At 40.1% G+C, this 19,433-nt stretch overlaps 2 protein-coding genes across 4 annotated transcripts in view; both read right to left on the bottom strand.

The window, feature by feature from the left end:
• Positions 1-3,331: 3,331 nt before the first annotated feature.
• LOC140206267 (protein SPO16 homolog) lies at positions 3,332-16,168 on the bottom strand. Its single transcript, XM_072274597.1, is given in 5 exon segments — positions 3,332-3,475; positions 3,808-3,886; positions 6,943-7,114; positions 13,500-13,624; positions 16,131-16,168. Coding segments are annotated over 5 exon segments (534 nt in total). The 3' UTR covers positions 3,332-3,355.
• A 130-nt stretch (positions 16,169-16,298) lies between these two features.
• btbd8 (BTB domain containing 8) overlaps positions 16,299-19,433 on the bottom strand; it is a 120,257-nt gene continuing 117,122 nt past the window's right edge. For all 3 annotated transcript variants that reach the window (XM_072273422.1, XM_072273421.1, XM_072273423.1), the window contains one exon: positions 16,299-18,093. In XM_072273422.1, the coding sequence (XP_072129523.1) occupies positions 17,624-18,093 (470 nt within the window). In that variant the 3' untranslated portion in view covers positions 16,299-17,623. The remainder of the gene's footprint in view (positions 18,094-19,433) is intronic.

Raw genomic sequence — 19,433 nt, 5'->3', positions numbered from 1 at the left:
AGAGGCGATGGGCTGACAAGGGGATAAGGTGAGAGGGAAAAGGGGATGGGGAATGGTGAAGGGGGATGGGGGACATTACCGATAGTTCAAGAAATCAATGTTCATGCCATCATGTTGGAGGCTACTCAGATGGAATATAAAGTGTTGTTCCTCCAACTTAAGTGTGACCTAATCACGACAGTGGTAGAGACCATGGATAGACATATGGGAACAGGAATGGAAGTAGAATTTAAAAAGTGGCCACTGGGAGATCCGGCTTTTTCAGGTGGATGGAGCATAGGTGCTCAGTGATGCGGCCTCCCAATCTACGTTGGGTCTCACTGATGGATTTACCTAACATCTTGTGCTTCTCTCTCCCCTTCTCACCTTTCAAATCCACTCAGTTTTTTTTTCTCCTGTCCTGCCAAAGGGATTCAACCTAAAACGTCAACTGTACTCTTTTCCATAGATGCTGCCTGGCCTGCTGAGTTCCTCCAGCATTTTGTGTGTGTTGCTCGGATTTCCAGCATCTACAGATTTTCTCTTCTTTGTAACTGTATTCCATCTGCCATTTCTTTGCCCATTCTCCTAATCTAAGTCCTTCTGCTTCCTTAAAACTACCTGCTCCTCCACCTATCTTCATATCGTCTGAAAACTTTGCAAAAAAGCTATCCACTCCATCATCCAAACTATTGACATGCAATATAAAAAGAATTGGTCCCAACACAGACCCCTGTGGACCACCACTAGTCACCATCAGCTAGTCAGAATAGGCTCCCTTTATTCCCACTCTTTGCCTCGTGTCAATCAGCCACTGCTGGTGTTGCTTGGATTTCCAGCATCTGCAGATTTTCTCTTGTTTGTGACTGCTTTATCCATGTTAAAATCTTTCCTATAATACCATGGGCTCATAGCTTATTAAGCGACCTCATGGGTGGCACCTTGTCAAAGACATTCTGAAAATCCAAGTACAGAATATCAACCAATTCTCCTTTGTCTATCCTGCTTGTTACTTCTTCAAAGAATTCCAAAAGATCAGGCAGGCAAGATTTTCCCTTGAGAAAACCATGCCAACACCTGTCTATTTTATCATGTGCCTCCGAGTACCCTCAGACCTCATCCTTAATAATTAACTCCAACATCTTCCCATTAAGGGGAACAGGAAGGAAAACTTCACTCAGAGGGTTTTGAGCTGCCAGCATAAGTGGTGCATGCAAGCTCAATTTCAACATATAAGAGAAGTTTGGATAACTACATGGATAGTAGTGGTATGGAGGGCTATGGAATGGGTGCAGGTTGGATCCTGACTGCTGCCACTGTAATAATGTTACATTATGTTGTCACACCTCACGGTTCCTCAAGCCTATTCCATCAAGAGGCCATAACTGAACTTTTACATCTTGCTATATTCTGCACTTGCTCCATTATTCCCTGAATAGCTAAAAACCCTTGAACATATTCAGCATTTCACCATACATAACCATTTTTTTGCAGAGAAATCTGAAGGTTAATCACATTGAGTAAAGAAAGTTCTCATCTCTGTGCTTAATGGTGAAACTGCTTTTTTGAGACTGGTTCCAAGAGAATCATCATTTCTACATCTCCTCTTAAACCTCCATCTGAGTTTCATAAGCTTCAAAGACATCACTCTCATTCTTCTCAACTTGAGACTATTTAACAGTTCTCAAATGATAAGTCTGCCATCTGAAGAACCAATCTGATGAACTTCACTCCAATCACAAATACATTCTTATTGACTGCAGGGAGGCTAAATTTACGAGCAACATTTTAAGTGCAGTCATGCCCCGCCCCATATAAATGGAGCAAGGTATCTCTTACTCTTCTATGCAATAATGGTCAACAATTTTCTAATTTCTTGCTGTAGTTGCAAATTAACTTGCAGTGTTTTGTGCACTAGGATATTCTGGACCCTCTGAATATCAAGATCTTTCAATGGGATATTAAACATTTCTTTGTATTTTTCCTTCTCTATATCAGATGACTTTGTAGTTTTCCCAAACAATGTCTGCCATATCTTTTCCTGTCTGGAGCCCCTCTCTGCATTTTTCTTGTAGCACTGTCATGTATATCATTCAGCAAGTGGGTGAAATCTATTCGGTACTCTGACTAAATGACTGGTATAGATGGTGAACTGTTGGTGCCTCAACTTCCAGTTCCTGTGTTACTCAGGTAGTCACAGCCTCCAGACAACAAAATTGTTTATTCCTACTGTTTCCTGAATATTAACCAATTGTGAAACCACTCATTCTCTAAATACCATGCACTCTAATTTTGTTGAAAAATCTAGCACATACATCAACAGTTTACCCTTATCCAGGTAGTTACCATCTTTAAAATTTCTAACAGAATTGTAAAACATGATTTCCCATTGATTAATGCATGTTAATTGTTTTATTTTTTCCATGACTAGTTTAGCACTTGAGCTAATTTCTGTGAGACTCTCATTCACAATAGACCAGTTCTATACGTTTTCCTGTGATGTTTTCTTTATTGTCTTCTGTGACTACTGACACTAAATACTTGTATCTATGTTTTCCCCCTAATTATCCAATATAGTATCTCCTGTCTCAACCTCAGTTCACATTTTCTTTATTCAATCCATAGCAGCTTTTACAGTTTGTTTTTCATGAGACTACTCTTTACTTATCAATGCTTTACATAAGCTGCTTTCTGAAATTTTCCCCAATCTTCAGGGTTACCACTACTCTTCCCTTTTGCTCTAATGCTTTCATTAATCTCTTGATAGCTGCAATTTAAGGGCTCTCTGTGATTAAATTTAGCATAATAATATTTGCCATTCATTTTCATTTCAGAATGCATTTTACTTGTTCCTTGATGATGGAAGCAGCCTACACTTTTCACCTTTCCAAACCTATCTCGACCAACAAGGAACAAAAAAATCAGTTTGTTTCTGAAACTTATTACAAAGCACAGATAGTAAGAAACTGGGCATTTTTTCCAACTTAGTACGGATCACTGTTTCTACTTCATATGAGGCTAAGAAAATGTATTTATTGTCCAGCATATTGTTTTTACAGTATTATCAATTATTTTTTACTTTTGATTCATCTAGATCAAACCGAAATCCACATATTTTACATTAGATAGATATAATAGATGGCATACACTATATCCTAAATTCTGAAAATAAGAAAATAATCTAACTTCCAACTGATAGGAGAATATTAAGAATGAACTTAAGAATCTATATTAAAGACTGCAACATTTCTTATTTGCAGTTATCGTAACTAATTATGTTGGTCATAAACATACTTCTGAAATAAGTGCAGCATATTTCACTGGAGAAAGTTGTAACTATTTTACAAAGCCCAAAGCATTGTACATTAATAATACTTTATACCACATTTAGCTGCCACTGGCGAAGCATCTCCCAGACAGGGCTACGTTCAATAATCTGAGCTCGGGTCATGGCAATGCGATCACGAACACTGTCTGCATGTGGTTTACTTGTAACCTTCATAAGGAATAAATATTTGAATCACTGACCATGTTTGAAACATTATACAAGCAATACACAAAAACAAATATAATGATCAGCCTGCAGCATGAGTCCTCCCTATAAAAAGGTTGTACTTCACTGCCAAATATGCTCTCATTAATTAATTCATTGAAGTATTTATATAAATTAAACTTTCATTCTTAACGTTACCAAATGGTGAAACTGATAACTACAGTCATCCTTAACAAAATTTCCTTAGAGAACCTGCCTCATATTGGATCATGTACTGGACAGTGATATACAAGATTCAAAGTTCAATTAAATGTTAATATTAGAAGTACATCTACCTTGGCTATCGTAAGCATGCTCCTGACCATGTCACCAGCATTGTGTGAAGGTATGATTTTCAGATTATTACCTAGAAATCTGCAAAATAAAAATGTATGAAATGTTATATATTTGTGTTAGCCAAGAAAACGAAAGGAGATAAAATCAGAGGGCTTAGCAGAGAATTACACTTTTTAGCCCATTGAGTCTGCTACGGGATTCCATCATGGCTGATTTATTATCCCTCTCAACCCCATTCTGCTTTGTGCATGTAACCCTTGACACCCTTACTAATCAAGAACCTATCAATGTCCACTTTAAATATACCCATTGATTTGAGATGTCTATGGCAATGAACTCCACCGATTCAGCACCCCCTAGGTAAAGAAATTCCTCCTCATTTCTGTTCTAAAGGGACATCCTTGTATTCTGAGGCTAATCCTTCTGGTCCCAGATTCTCCCCCTATTGGAAATATCCTCTCCATGTCCAATCTATCTAGGCCCTCTAATATTCGGTGTCAAAGAGACCACCCATGCCCCCCTACCCCTACCCCCACCCCCCACGCTCATTCTTCCTGGGATCATTCTCATAAACCACCTCTGGGCTAAACCCAAAGCTGGTCAACCTGCAGAGATAGATCTTTTCGTAATAATTTCTTGAGGCTAAATTATTTTAGGCCTGAGTAGTATATCAGTTTCTGCTTACTTGGTCAGTGGTACTGGTTTGCCCATTTTTGTATTACTTAATTTAACTATTTGATATATAAATGTATATGTACTATAATTCTTTTTTATATTAATCATATATTACATTGTACTGCTGCTGCAAAGTTAACAATTTCACAACATAAGCCGGTGATAGTAAACTCGATTTTGATTCTAATTCTGAACCTGATCTACAATGACACTTCAGTCTCCCAACCTGGAGTTGGTGTATGTCAGAATCAGATTTATTGTAATTGACATTTTTTGTGAAATTTGTTTTCCAGCAGCAGTATAGCGCAATATATGAAAATACTGTAAGTTACAAGACGTAACTGTAACATGTGGGCACGTGGTCAAGTGGTTAAGGCATTCAACTAGCGATCTGAAGGTCGTGAGTTTGAGCCCCAGCCGAGGCAACGTGTTGTGTCTTTGAGCAAGGCACTTAACCATACATTGCTCTCGACAACACTGGTGCCAAGCTGCATGGGTCCTAATGCCCTTCCCTTTGACAATATCAGTGGCGTGGAGAGGGGAGACTTGCAGCATGGGCAACTGCCTGTCTTCCATACAACCTTGCCCAGGTTGTGAAGTGTGAAGACTTTCCAGGTGCAGATCCATGCAAGACTAACGGATGCCTTTTAACAAGATGTACAAAAAAGTAAGTAATTAGTGCAAAGAGAGAGCAAAATAGTGAGGTGGTGCTCATGGATTCATGGACCATTCAGAAACCTAATGGTGGAGGGGAAGAAGCTGTTCATAAAAACATTGAGGTGCCTTCGGGCTGCTGTACCTCCTCCCTAATGGTAGCAATGAGAAGAAGGCATGTCCTGGGTGGTGGGGGTCCTTAATGGCAGAAGCTGCATTCCTAAGGCATCCCCTACTGAAAATGTTCTTGATGGCAGGATGATAGTGCCCGTGATCGAGCTGGCTAAGTTTACAACCCACTGCAGCTTTTTTCAATCCCGTTGACGTCTCTTTTAGTTGAGGTGGCAAAGAGAGCTTAGACAACTTGCCAAAGAATAATAAAAGAAATTCCAATACTATTAGAATATGAACAGCATTAAACCTTGGTCCCACAATACCACCAAAAACTTACATTTGTTTACTATACTTTTTAGCTGGTGAATAATTATCTTGTTTGTGGGACAACTGAATAACTTCAAAAGTAATCACTAACACCATTCTAATCACCCTCACCCTTCCCCCCCCCCACCCCGCACCTCGCTTACCCGACAAACCACCACTTTAATGTTTCTCTCTGTGATTCTTCCAGCTAACATTGCTGAGCACTTGGACTACAGGCAAATTTTCATCCATCCAATGGCATGGGGTATTATGGTCTGCCTCTGTTCCAATTACATGCCAAATTCCAAACATAAGATATGCTAAGTTTACAAAATTTGAGACCAAGTACTTGGAAAAATGTACCACTCAAAAGTTTTACAAACAAGAGGACATGAGTTGATAGTTAAAGGGCAAAAGTTTAGGGGTAACTTCTTTACTCAGAGAGTGGTAGCTGTGTAGAATGAGCTTCCAGCATAAGTGGTTGAGGCAGGTTCGATGTTGTCATTTGAAGTTAAATTGGATAGATATATGGACAGGAAAGGAATGGAGGGTTATGGGCTGAGTGCAGGTCAGTGGGACTAGGTGAGAGTAAGAGTTCAGCACAGACTAGAAGGGCCGAGATGGCCTGTTTCATATGCACAAGTAAATGTACACTCTGTGGCCACTTTATTACATCCACCTGCTTGTTAATGCAAATATCTAATCAACCGATCATGTGGCAGCAACTCAATGCATAATAGCATACAGACATGGTCAAGGGGTTCATTTATTCTGACAAAACATCAGTATGGGGAAGGCAAACACGAGGAAATCTGCAGATGCTGGAATTCCTAGCAACACACACAAAATGCTGGTGAACGCAGCAGGCCAGGCAGCATCTATAGGAAGAGGTACAGTCGACGTTTCGGGCTGAGACCCTTCGTCAGGACTCACTGAAAGAAGAGATAGTAAGAGATTTGAAAGTGGGAGGGGGAGGGGGAGATCCGAAATGATAGGAGAAGACAGGAGGGGGAGGGATGGAGCCAAGAGCTGGACAGGTGATAGGCAAAAGGGATATGAGAGGATCATGGGACAGGAGGCCTAGGGAGAAAGAAAGGGGAGGGGGAAGCCCAGAGGATGGGCAAGGACTATAGTGAGAGGGATAGATGGAGTAAAAGGAGAGAGAAAAAAATATATAATAATAAATAAATAACAGATGGGGTATGAAGGGGAGGTGGGGCATTAGCGGAAGTTAGAGAAGTCGATGTTCATGCCATCAGGTTGGAGGCTACCCAGACGGAATATAAGGTGTTGTTCCTCCAACCTCAATGGCTTAGCTGCCTTTCAATAACTTTTAGATATGTAAATACTAAAATTATTAAATAATCCACTTTCATATTAAGTACCTTAGCTGAATTTTAAATAGTACATCCCATTCTTTCTGACCATACAGGCCTGCAGACAAAAGCAGGAAACTGTTTCGATGAATGTGGACAAACTGTTCAATGCGCTCCAATGACTTTGTTTCTGCAGAATTATCGCAGAAATCTTGAGTATCTATTATAATAAATGCAATACCTGTGAAAATTAAGTGCTGAGAATCACAAAACCTCAGTGCTTGAAAAGGGGAAAAAAAGATTAATCATGGATTTTTTTTAGCAACCAATAAAACATTCTGAAGAATAATTCAGTTTGTGCATATGATGATAATCATGTCTTTGGCATAAAGACATGATTATCCTTTCACCTCAGTCTGCCTTTCATTAAAGCCTTCATTCCTGTCCTCCACCAATTATCGTTAACATACTAGATCCACATTACCCAGGCGATCTTGTTTGTGCATGAATAACAATAGGCAAACTGTTTCCGTGCTGTAATTGTTATATGGTTATATCAGAATGGGAATGGGACATGGAATTAAAATGTGTGGCCACTGGGAGATTCTGCATGGGTGTTCAGCGAAACGGTCTCCCAGCCTGCGTCGGGAATGTATGGAAGGCAGCATCCAGATCACCGGACGCAGTATATCACCCCAGCCGACTCACAGGTGAAGTGTCGCCTCACCTGAAAGGACTGTCTGGGGCCCCTGAATGGTGGTGAGGGAGGAAGTGTAAAGGCACGTGTAGCACTTGTTCCGCTTACAAGGATAAGTGCCGGGAGGGAGATCGGAGGGAAGGGATGGGGTGTGGGGGGAACGAATGGACAAGGGAGTCGCGTAGGGAGCGATCTCTGCGGAAAGCGGGGGGGGGGGGGGGGAATGTGCTTAGCGGTGGGATCCCGTTGGAGGTGGTGGAAGTTACGGAGAACTATATGTTGGACCTGGAGGCTGGTGGGGTAGTAGGTGAGGACAAGGGGAACCCTATTCCTAGTGGGGTGACGGGAGGATGGAGTGAGAGCAGGTGTGCGCGAAATGGGGGAGCAGAGAGCAGAGTTGATGGTGGAGGAAGGGAAGCCCCCTTCTTTTAAAAAGGACATCTCCTTCGTTCTGGAATGAAAACCCTCATCCTGAGAGCAGATGCGGCGGAGACGGAGGAATTGCAAGAAGGGCGTGGCATTTTTGCAAGAGACAAGTGAGAAGAGGAATAGTCCAGGTAGCTGTGAGAGTCCGTAGGCTTATAGTAGACATCAGTAGATAAGCTGTCTCCAGAGATACAGACAGAAAGATCCAGAAAAGGGAGTGAGGTGTCAGAAATGGAGTAGGTAAACTTGAGGGCAGGGTGAAAGTTGGAGGCAAAGTTAATGAAGTCAGCGAGCTCAGCATGCGTGCAGGAAGCAGCGCCAATGCAGTTGTCGATGTAGCGAAGTTAAAGTGGGGGTCAGATGCCAGTAAAGGCTTGGAACATGGATTGTTCCACAAAGCCAACAAAAAGGCAGGCATAGCTGGGACCCATACGGGTACCCATGGCTACAACCTTTAGTTTGGAGGAAGTGGGAGGAGCCAAAGGAAAAATTATTAAGAGTAAGGACTAATTCCGCTGGACGGAGCAGAGTGGTGGTAGAGGGGAACTGGTTAGGTCTGCAATCCAAAAAGAAGCAGAGAGCTTTGAGACCTTCCTGGTGGGGGATGGAAGTATATCGGGACTGGGAAGGAATGTGTTCTACGTGACTTTGATTGTTGGTGGTTAAAATATCTTAGAAACTGCTGATCTCCTGGGATTTTCACACCCAGCAGTCTATAGGATTTACAGAGAATGGTGCAAAAGAACACACTTGGTGTGCGGCAGTTCTCAGTTTTGTGAGTGAACAAACCTTGTTGTTGAGAGAGATCTGAGGAGAATAGCCAGACTGGTTCAAGCATACAGGAAGGTGCCAGTATCACACATAACCAGGCATTACAACAGTGGTGTGCAAAAGAGCATCTCTGAACGCACAACACGTCAAACTTTGAAGTAGGTGGACTACAGCAGCAGAAGACCATGAACATACACTCAGTGGCCACTTTATTAGGTACCACAGATACCTAATGAAGTGGCCACTGAGTGTATTTACAGGTGCAATATTAAAAAAAAAATATTTGCAACAGCATCACAGGCACATAGCATCATACAAGCACAATCCACAAGAAAACACAATTCAACAATTAAATATACACAATTTTACAAGAAAACACAATTAGGACAAATAAATGTCCATTTCAGTGCAAAGTGGTTAAAGTGCTGGAAAAGCTATACAGTCAAAATCTAAAGTCAAGTCAAACAAGGTGTATTTGTTGGCAGCATTTACAGAATCTGATGGTGAGGACATGGAAATTAATTTAGAGGTTGATATGTGCCCTGTATTTAATTGGAGAAAGTTACAGCTCATCCTTTCTGCTCTTTAGACTCTGCTGTTTCTTGGAATAAAAAAAATATTAAGGCTGGATTTAGGTTAATAATAGCAATGAGTGCCAGAACACGATGCCAGAAAAAGGATCCATAACCCCAGCTGTATGCCATTTTATTCCTTTCCGGCTGGCAGCCAAAGGCAGAATAATTAAAAAATAAAGCTTCAATGATTATGCAATTATGCTGTTGTTTGGCTACATTAATTCCCACTGATGCCAAAAGATTACACTCAATTACTAAGCTGATCATTGACTTCAGTTGAAATGATAACCAGTAACTAATGGTTAAATTGCATTTTTTGCAAATTATGAATGATATTCCACATTTCTGACAATTTCTGTAAAATTTGTGGGTCATGGAAATTGGCAGAGCTACTCCAAGGTAACGTTTTGCTTCTCAAAATAGAGATTTTTGAAAACCCTTAGTTACATTAGTTGAAGAAATAACAGAGGCTAATTTTTTTTAAATCATGATTTTTGAGCAGTAAACCACATTTCCTAGAAAACTCTCATCTTCCACTACCCCGGTGATTTTTTTTTTATCAACCACAATGCAATTATTTGGATTTGACTGAAATTCAGCAGAGAGATGCTGTCAGATTTTTGCCACCTGTTTCAAGATAAACTCCAGAGGCATATCATGCTGATAACTGTGAAGGTCACTGCAGCCCTGAAATCTTTTACAGTACCTTGGACTCTTTCCAAGTTGGCAGATGGACTATTAACAACACCTTCAGACAGCACTGCACAGAGGGTGAAGCATGTATTGTTTCCAAAAGGAAATAAAAATGTTGGTTTCATTTGTTCCAAGGGACAACAAAGAGCACAGAATCCTAAACAGAATCAAAATCACTACAGCACTGCTGGAAGCCATTTAGCCTATCAAGTCTGTGCTGGTTCTTTGATAAGCTAAGGTATCACCTTGGTCTTTTCCCATTGCTCTGTAAATTGTTTATCTTTGGGGTTTTTTTTTGCCTATTTCCTCCTGAGCATTGAATCATCTTTCAGGCAGTGAATTTCAGATTTACTCGTAGTGTTAAATAGATTTTCTTCATGTTGTAGATCTTTAGCAAATTACTTTAATCTATTTCCAATGTTTCAGTCTTGGGTAACCTACTGCCCTGCCCCATGTGTCATTTTCTCCCTCCTGATCTACCCAGATCTTTTTACTCACACCCAACACCAACTCCACACCCACGAATTTCTTTCCCCTTATCCATTTGCCCATCAACACACTCTTCCCACTAGGTCACCTCACCACTGTTGCCACCAGCCCATCCCACCTATTTAGTTCCATGATCTCCCTTCCTTTCTTACCGGATTCCATTGTCTTCACCTATAACTTTTATTGTTATTTCTAGTCTTTCCTCCTCTTTTGGATCCACCTATTGTTTGCCAGCTTGTGCTCCACATCTTCTCCTTGCCTCTTTCAGCTGGTTATCTCCCTTCTACTCCTTCAGTCCAAATGAATGGCCTAGACCCGGGCACATCAACTGTCCATTTTCTTCCACAGGTCCTGCTTGACGCAACAAGATCCTCCATAGTTTTTTTTTCTCTGCAGGCCTACATCATTTAGTTCATGTCCTTGTTCTTCCTACCAAAATATTCCACCATACCAGAAAAGAAATTGCCTTTAAACTCACAAGAGAGCATAGGCCACCAACTTTTTGCTGTTGATGTTTCTGTAGCAGGCAATTTCTTTTTTTTAACGAGGTCGAGTTGCTAGCTCAACACTCAACCCAGCACGGATGGAAAGTGTGCACGGGGGCCAACTGGATTCAAACTCAGGACCTTCCACCCCAAAGTCCAGCGCTGATGCCACTACGCCACCATACCAATTTGGACTGAATTCACTCTGTCACAAGTTCATTTCACCAAGCTACATCTTCCCTGTGTTTTCCTAAGACAACTGTTACATTCCCACCACACTTCCCTTCACCGCTAACATTCTTGTGTTATCTACTGATCTGGAAACTTCCTCCTGCACAACTACATCTACATCATTAATATGGATCAGAAATAGTGGTTTCAGCACAGAGAACACTGGTCTTTTCTGCAGATTGGACAAAGGTAGAATATAGTTTACCACAATTCTATTTTCAGTACAAAAGCCATTTCCCACCAGATTTGGTTTTGGACATCAGACAAATGCAAATATTTTCCATCTATTGTATCAAATCATTTCACTACTGCAAAATATCAGACCATTCCCCTTGGTCTCTTTTCCAGAGAAGAGTCCAAAGCTTATTCAGCCTTTCCTGATAAATATTCCATCACATGTTCCATTTTCATTCTAATTATTTTTGCATTTTGACAGTACTCAAAATTCAACTGATAATGTTCAAAATAAATTATCAAAGTACATTTGACTCCACATACTACCTTTCCAAGATTTACCTTCTTGCAGGCATACACAGTAGAACAAAGTAATATACTAGAAGCAATGAAAATTTTTGCAGAAAGACTGACAGTCAACTGAAGGGCAAAAGACATACTGTGAAAATACAAATAAGTAATGCTCAGAACATGAGTTATTGAGTCTTTGAAAATGAGTCCGCAGGTTGTGGAATCAGTCAGATTTGAGCTGAAATTATCCACATTGGTTCAGAAGCCTGATGATTGAAGGGTAACAACTGTTCCTGAGCCTGGTGGTGTGGGACAAGGCTCCTGTACCTACTGAAGACCAAGATTATCCACAGTATTCCTATAGCATGGTTGGAAGAAAGTCTGTCTGTTTAAGATAACTTTTCTGTTTTTCAACTCTAACATACTTCTTGCGGAAATGAATCTTCTCGCATACTCTTTTTATGGCCTTATTAATTACATTGATCTCTACTTTTACTGACATGCAACTGTACCTCTGGACATCTTTGCTCTGCAGTCTTATTCAGAATCTATAAAGTTTATTGAGATACAGCAGAGCACAGGCCCTTTGAGTCATGCCGCCCAGCAATCTCTCGATTTAATCCCACCTAATCATGGGACAATTTAGTGACAAATTAACCTGCCAACCAGTACATCTTTGGACTGTGGTAGGAAACCCACGCAGTCACAGGGAGAGCGTACAAACTCCTTCCAGGCAGCAATGGGAATTGAACTCGTGTCTCTGGTACTATGAGCAGTATTAACCACTACACCACCATGGGCGGCACAGTAGCGTAGTGGTTAAAACAACGCTTTACAGTACAGGTGACGCAAGTTCAATTCCCACCACTGCTGGTTCATTCTCCCTGTGATGTGACCACGTGGGCTTCCTCCGATTGCTCCGGTTTTCTCCCACAGTCCAAATACATACCAGTTGGTTGGCTGATTGTCATTGCAAGTTGCCCTGTAATTAGGCTAGGGTTAATTGCGGGGTAGCGTGGTTCAAAGGGCAGGAAGGGGTTTTCTACACTGCATTTCAATAAATATTCTTCCTAACAATTCCTTATATTGGAATTAATCTTCTCAGTTGTTTTATTCAAGGTAAGTGGATGCTACTAGCACACCAGTGCTGTTCAACTGTAAACACTCTTGGTGGTTTATTTGTCCATTTCAGAAGCAGTTAAAAATCAGCCACATTAGTGAGATTGAACTCAGATCAGTGGCAACTTACCTTCTCTGAAGGATGTTGGTAAATCAGATTTTTAAAAGACAATCTTGCATATTATGGCCATCATTACAAATACTTAAGCTACATAAGCTTCTAAATTCTAGATTTACTTGATTACGTGAACTTAGCAATAGCAACAATAGTAGCATTCAAAGTCACGTCTGTTTGAAGTCCAGACCATTGGACAGGAATTCAGTCATCGTACTCCCAATTCAGCAAGTCTAATAGCATTTTCATGCTTGCTTGAAACTAATCTTTTATAGAGTTTTTTTTTGCATGGAGATGATTCTGAATATCAGATATTGCCAATGAGTAAGTTCTGATTAGAGCATTCAATATTGTATTAATATAATATATAGAATTACTAAAACAGTTTGCAGGATAATTTTTGAGTAAGGTGTTGCAAAATGTTCCACATTATAGAAAAGTGGATAAATGTGGCAAAATCAGAGTAACAGGGAAAGCTATCCTTCATGTAACAAATTGAATGTGATTAATGTACTTTCTATGGTAGCTGCAAAATAGAACTATTATTTAGTTAATTATACCAGAAAGTGGGAAAATGATCGATCCAGTCACCACAGAGTCAGAGAATCTAATTCGTTGGTGCTGACTTGACAAGGACAAGATAGCTTCATGATGCTGGAAAAATGTGGAAAACATAATAGATTAAGTAAAAACAAAAACAATTCATCTGTTCACTGAATTAATTGATAAATATCAAAGAAATGGTGTTGCTGACTACAATGAGCACAATATAATTTCATGCATTTATCATTAATTAAAACTATATCATGAAGTCCAACTAAAATGCTGGAGACACAAGACTGTAGATGCTGAAAACTGGAGCAAAATAACCTGCTGGAGGCATCCTGATGCTGAATCTTGACCTGAATTGTCAACCACGCCTTTGTCTCCAGATGACGTCTGGCATGCTGAGTTCTTCAAGCAGTTTATTTTACGCTCCGGCTGAAATATTGTGAACACCTATTGCTTAGTTCCTTTTTTTTTGCAGCAAGATATACTTGAAAATTGTGTAGCACTAAAAGCAACAAGGTACGTCTGCTTCTTGAAAAAGGTTCAATTTCAGTTCACACCCATAATTACCATGCAGCTTGGTGGTTTTACTTTCGTGTATCAATCTTTTTTGCAAATGAATCTAAACCAGACATCTAGCTGTAATTTCACTCACGAGATAATGTCAGACAGTGAAGGATCTGTATTGTGATAATTCATCGTAATCGAGACTTATATACTTACCCCACGCAAATACAAATATGCAACAACCAAGGCCATTGGATTTATGATCCCTGCATCCAAGTTTATACAACGGCATGGCTGAAAATAACTAATAAATCTGCCTGTAACTAGTCAAATACCATGTGCAGGTAGAGCAGTGGCAGAGACTGGGGTGGAGGGCATGACACGAGCCTATAGAGCTGGTGTGTAGAGGTTTTGCCGGCTGCTGGTTGTGTAGAACCTACTCTCTCCTTGGAATCCAATCACAAAACAAGATAAAGGTTGTAGACGCCGGGAAACCAAGCAGCACACACAAAATGCTGGAGGAGCTCAGCAGGCCAGACAGCATCTATGGGAGGAGAAAGAGTACAGTCCACGTTTCGGACTGAAGCCCTTCGGCTGGACCTTGGCATTATGAGGGCTGTAAAGAAGAGCCATCAGGACCATCACAGAAACTGTTGAGTGAGCCTCCAGACGGCTATGGATCAAGAGGTGTGACCCGTGAACCATTGCTACTGGGACCACAAGCCAGGGCCCGATCGACCCTGACTGGGTCACCTGGGCGAGGCTGTCTGATGTGAAAGACCCGAAACCCCCGATGACCCCAGGTTATATCACTGATGATGTGTCCCAGCGCATCCTAGGATTAATCTCCGGCATCATAACCACATTTAAATTTAGGAAAAGAGCGGCAAGAGACAAACTGTGCGCCCAGTATTATAGTCCTTCTGCGCGGAGACAGGTCATTCGGCCCAACTAGCCCATACCGTCCAATAAGCCCAAGTTAGACCCATTTCATTGAGTCAATCACAGGACAGCAGAAGCCCCCGACAAGGGCAAGCTGCAGCGTAAGGAAGGCCGCTGCCCATGCGGGTGGCACATCCCAGAGTCGGGCCTCAGCCCTCAGTCGGATAGCTGCAGACAGACACTCCCCCCAGCTACTGGCCGAGGATTACCGCCTCAGTCCGGCCCTCCGCCCCATTCGCCCGCCTCACTCCACCTGAAGGGCGGTGCTGACGATGGCAACCCCGCCCGTTGCCATGATCCTGACGTCACGAATCGCACACGTGACAGGCGAGTGGGCACTTCCAAGGATCTGGGAATATCCGCTCCAGCGTCGATAGTTAATTAGATACCAATTACCGTGTGAGATTGTTTCCAAAATACACTTGTTGCAAAGGTGAACGTCAGCAAACTTGCACAGACTGCACTTACTACTTTCCGGTTTAAACCTATTAAAAGCAAAGCATGCAAGAAGTTCAGATTGCGGAGACCAAGGAGCATCTCAGGGAGGCATACAACATATAACAAACCAAAATTAAATCCTTGCGGTGGAGGGAATGTGAAAATGGCTAACACGAATAACAGCAACTTGAGGATGGACTATTTAAAAAAGTCAAATATTTAATCTCCACAGGGTAAAGACCAAGGGAAGAAGAAAAAGGGAATAGAAGTGAATTGGTGCTGGGAAAGACAAAGGGAATGGGCTGGTGGATTACTCCCAGGAGTCGCCATGAATTTAGTTAAGCAAATTGTATATTTCTGTCGCATAAATATTACGAAACATTAACTATCACACAAAGCTTTACCACACTCTTACCCTGGGAATTAAGTAGCATGCAACTTTAATATTCTAGTTTATAAATGTAAAAATAAAATAGTAGTAAAATTATAAAGCCAACATTTCACTGTTTAAGCAATTTTGAAACGACATGCACAATTCTCAACATCCATAAATAGAGTAGCAACAGGTCAGGCAACATCAAAGGAAAAGAATAAACAGTTGATGTTTTGGGCTGAGACCCTGCTTCAGGACTGAAAGGTTTTGGCTTCTTTTCCATAGATGCTGCCTGACCTGCTGAGTTCCTCCAGCGTTTGGTGTGTGTTGCTTTGGATTTCCAGCATTTGCAGACTTCCTCGTGTTTGTGATTCACTAAGATGTGTATTTCAGTTTTTTTTTGGGAAAAGTGTTGGACATGTCATTCTGAAAACATGAAAACCATATGAAATAGGAAATTGGGATATTTCCTTGTAAAAATGTAGTATTTAGTTAAAACAAAGTTCAAGACAAGCTTAATAGTTAATAGATTTTGTTTTATTGTCTTCCTCTATTTTCACATCAGCTTAGAAGTTGTATATCTCAGCTACAACAAATTTACTCACATTGTAATACAAAGGGAAAATATTGTTACTCCTTTTTTTCCAAAATCATGTATGACTTGCATAGAGGAAATGGAAATCTGCATATTCATTTTAAAAAGCTGCACATATGAACAACCACCATCTTATGTAATGTAATCCTATTTAGTCCTTTTCTCTTGCATTGGTCTGTGTTGATTCCTTTATATACAGTATATTTTGACTATAGGTTGGGAATTGCTTCTGTTCAAAAGAGGCAGATTTTGAAATGCAGTTCTGATGAAAGGTCATTAACTGTTTCTCTGTGACTAACTACTGCCTGACCAGCTGAATGTTTCCAGGACTACTTGTGTTTATTTCAGATCTCCAGCACTTTGCAACGAGTTCCAAACCTGTTTAGTGTGTATCCTGCACAGCCTCAGGAAGGATGATTTTAAACTGACATCTAAACTTAAGTTGCAGCGAGGCTCCAGCTACAAGGCCAAGTTCCTTAAAATCAGTTCTGTTTCTTCAGACAAGTTCTCCATTGATGCTGGGGCAGTGATCTAAAGGATAATCACGGGCAGTTCAATTTCAACATTTAAAATAAATAGGTGTAATATTAAAGAAAATCTTATTTCACAAGTCTGAATTATTTAGAGATTTCTCTGTGAAGCTAATTGTTCTAGGAGATGCTTCATGTGTCTTAATATACAATATGCCTATTCATGCCACCATTTCAATTATCAGCATTTGCAGGGTATATGCTCACATAAGATTATAGTTCACATTTAGAGATTTTGCAGTTTATTTTATCAAAGAGTTAAATTAGTTCAGATCTTGAGTCCCTGGACATCAACATATATTTCAAAAAAAAACTTCAAGGTTTAAAAAAAACAGTGCAAATACCAAGGGTACTTTGGATTCCAGACTAGACCTTGTAGAGTACAGATCTGTTAAGGAATGTGACCCTACTCACAAACTGAGTTTTTTTTTAAAAAACAGAAACTTCTAATAAGCTGATTAATGCTATCAAAAACTAAAATGAATTTAGTTTAATAACATTTTACATTATGAAAATGTGTTAGACATACAAACCAATAATTTATAAGATATTTATAACTCATGATTATCCTAGGACACAAAGATATTTACAAGACAATTCCCTTAACGGTATATTATACTTAATTTTACATTGCAAGTTTTACTGCTGCATCCAGCATGACCCAGGTGATAATACCTGGTTAAGACTGAGAGAGAAGTGGACCTAGTAACAGTTCATACTTACACCTCTGTTCACATTTCAGAGGGTATGCTAGTGATGAGTTTCCAGTTCTACAATTGTCCATTCTCCCTGTGGGGACGCTGATTCCTCAGGGGAGAAACTAGCCATTGTAATGCTAGCTGCCGAGTCCTCCAAAGGAGATAGCAATTCAGTCCATTTACAGAGTGCCTCTTTTTCAAATGCAATTTTACTCGGCATTTTAGCAGCATCTCTAGAAAGAAAAAGCGTTTGGTTGATAAGATACTGAGCTAGGTTGACATCTTCAGGCAGACAGTCGACGACACCATAACTTGGGTCCTGATCTCCAATTAGTTGCTTAAGCAGTATCCAGTCTCTCTCTGCAAAGTGTTCACTTTCCTTCTGTGGCAAACGGTTCACTTCCACCTCTGAGCTCCGTTCCATATCTTCTATTATTTCCACCTCGTATATGGGAGAAAGGGTTTTTGAAGGGCGACAATCATGTGCGTAGTTTTGTGATCGGTCAGAATCAGCTAAGTCTCCTGAAACAATTGATAATACTATACATTGTAAAAATTCTGATGTAACCAGATACTTAGATTGGGGCTGCTGCAGTCTATCTTGCGTATCTCTTTACAGGAATGATTACAATGATGATAATAAATGAATTGTACTATGGTCTTAAGGGTGATGAAAAGGTAGAAATTAATATATGACAATTAAATTAATACATGCACGTATAGGAAATGAGAATGATTAAAGTATTCATGTAATTTAATTAATCCTGAAACATATCACCACTGAAATTATTCTGTCAAATATTTTACAAGTGTTCAGTGTCAACTTTTCAAATTAGTTTTCATTTTAAGGAGGCATTTTCTTGTTCAAAATTGATCTGCTAAAACAGGAGGGGAAAAAAAAGGTGACAAGTCATTCAGCTATGACACAGTTTTGAAGCCTTCAATTCCAGGAAAAGCCGAGGTAGCAGACAATGTGATGTTTGTTAGTAGTGCTTGGGGGGAGGGGGAGGGGGGTCACACTTATTAATTCCTTCATCATTCAGCCAGCTAATCAAATTGTAATTTACCACACTGAAGTTCAATTAAGCTTCAGTTGTCATCATTTGAATTTCAGATACTGCTGAGTGCATGTTAATGTTCTGTGTATGATTTGGTTCTGAATGGTGCTATGTAAATTGGGAAGTGCAACTGTATACAAATTTTAAAAAAATGTCAGGACATCCGATGTAATTTTATTAGGTTAGTCAACCAGTTAAAAGAGCAATCATTCGTCAAGCAAAATATCCAGTAAGAACCTCAAGTATCATTACTAAGTAAATCAGAGTCATCAGTTAGACAATTTAAATACATTTGGCTTAATTTATCAGGAATACAAGCATAAATATTCTGAAATACATTCTGGACAAAACAAATACAGTATGCACAATACATTATGTTCTTGGACTGTTCCCTCAAATCCAATTACTATTGATTTACAGAACAGTTTACATTATTACTATTAATATTTCAGTGCAAATGTAGTTTAGATTCTTTCAACGGGCAAAGTAGCATTTCTCATGTCTTGAGACCACATCACTTCAGTTCAAAGTTTAAAAAAAAACACATTTACAAATCAGTCTTTGCAATGAGTCTAAATCTAATTACTTTGGCATTCTACCCAGTCGAAGGGCTTTGTGTCAGTTTAACCTTTGCATGCCTGCATTCATGGATTCAACGTGCAATAGATCTCCATGAAGCTCCACTTATAAAAGAATCTGGATTGAACACATTCCGTTATATTACACATCTATCAAATACATGGCTTTGGCTAAATGGTTTTCAATGTTATATACAGAAAAATGACCAGAAAATTCTAGAGTGCA

This window comes from Mobula birostris, chromosome 12 (genome assembly GCF_030028105.1).
Source record: "Mobula birostris isolate sMobBir1 chromosome 12, sMobBir1.hap1, whole genome shotgun sequence".
NCBI classification, from domain to species: domain Eukaryota; kingdom Metazoa; phylum Chordata; class Chondrichthyes; order Myliobatiformes; family Myliobatidae; genus Mobula; species Mobula birostris.
Note: the sequence above shows the minus strand (reverse complement) of the source record. Positions and strands in the feature narration are given on the sequence as shown.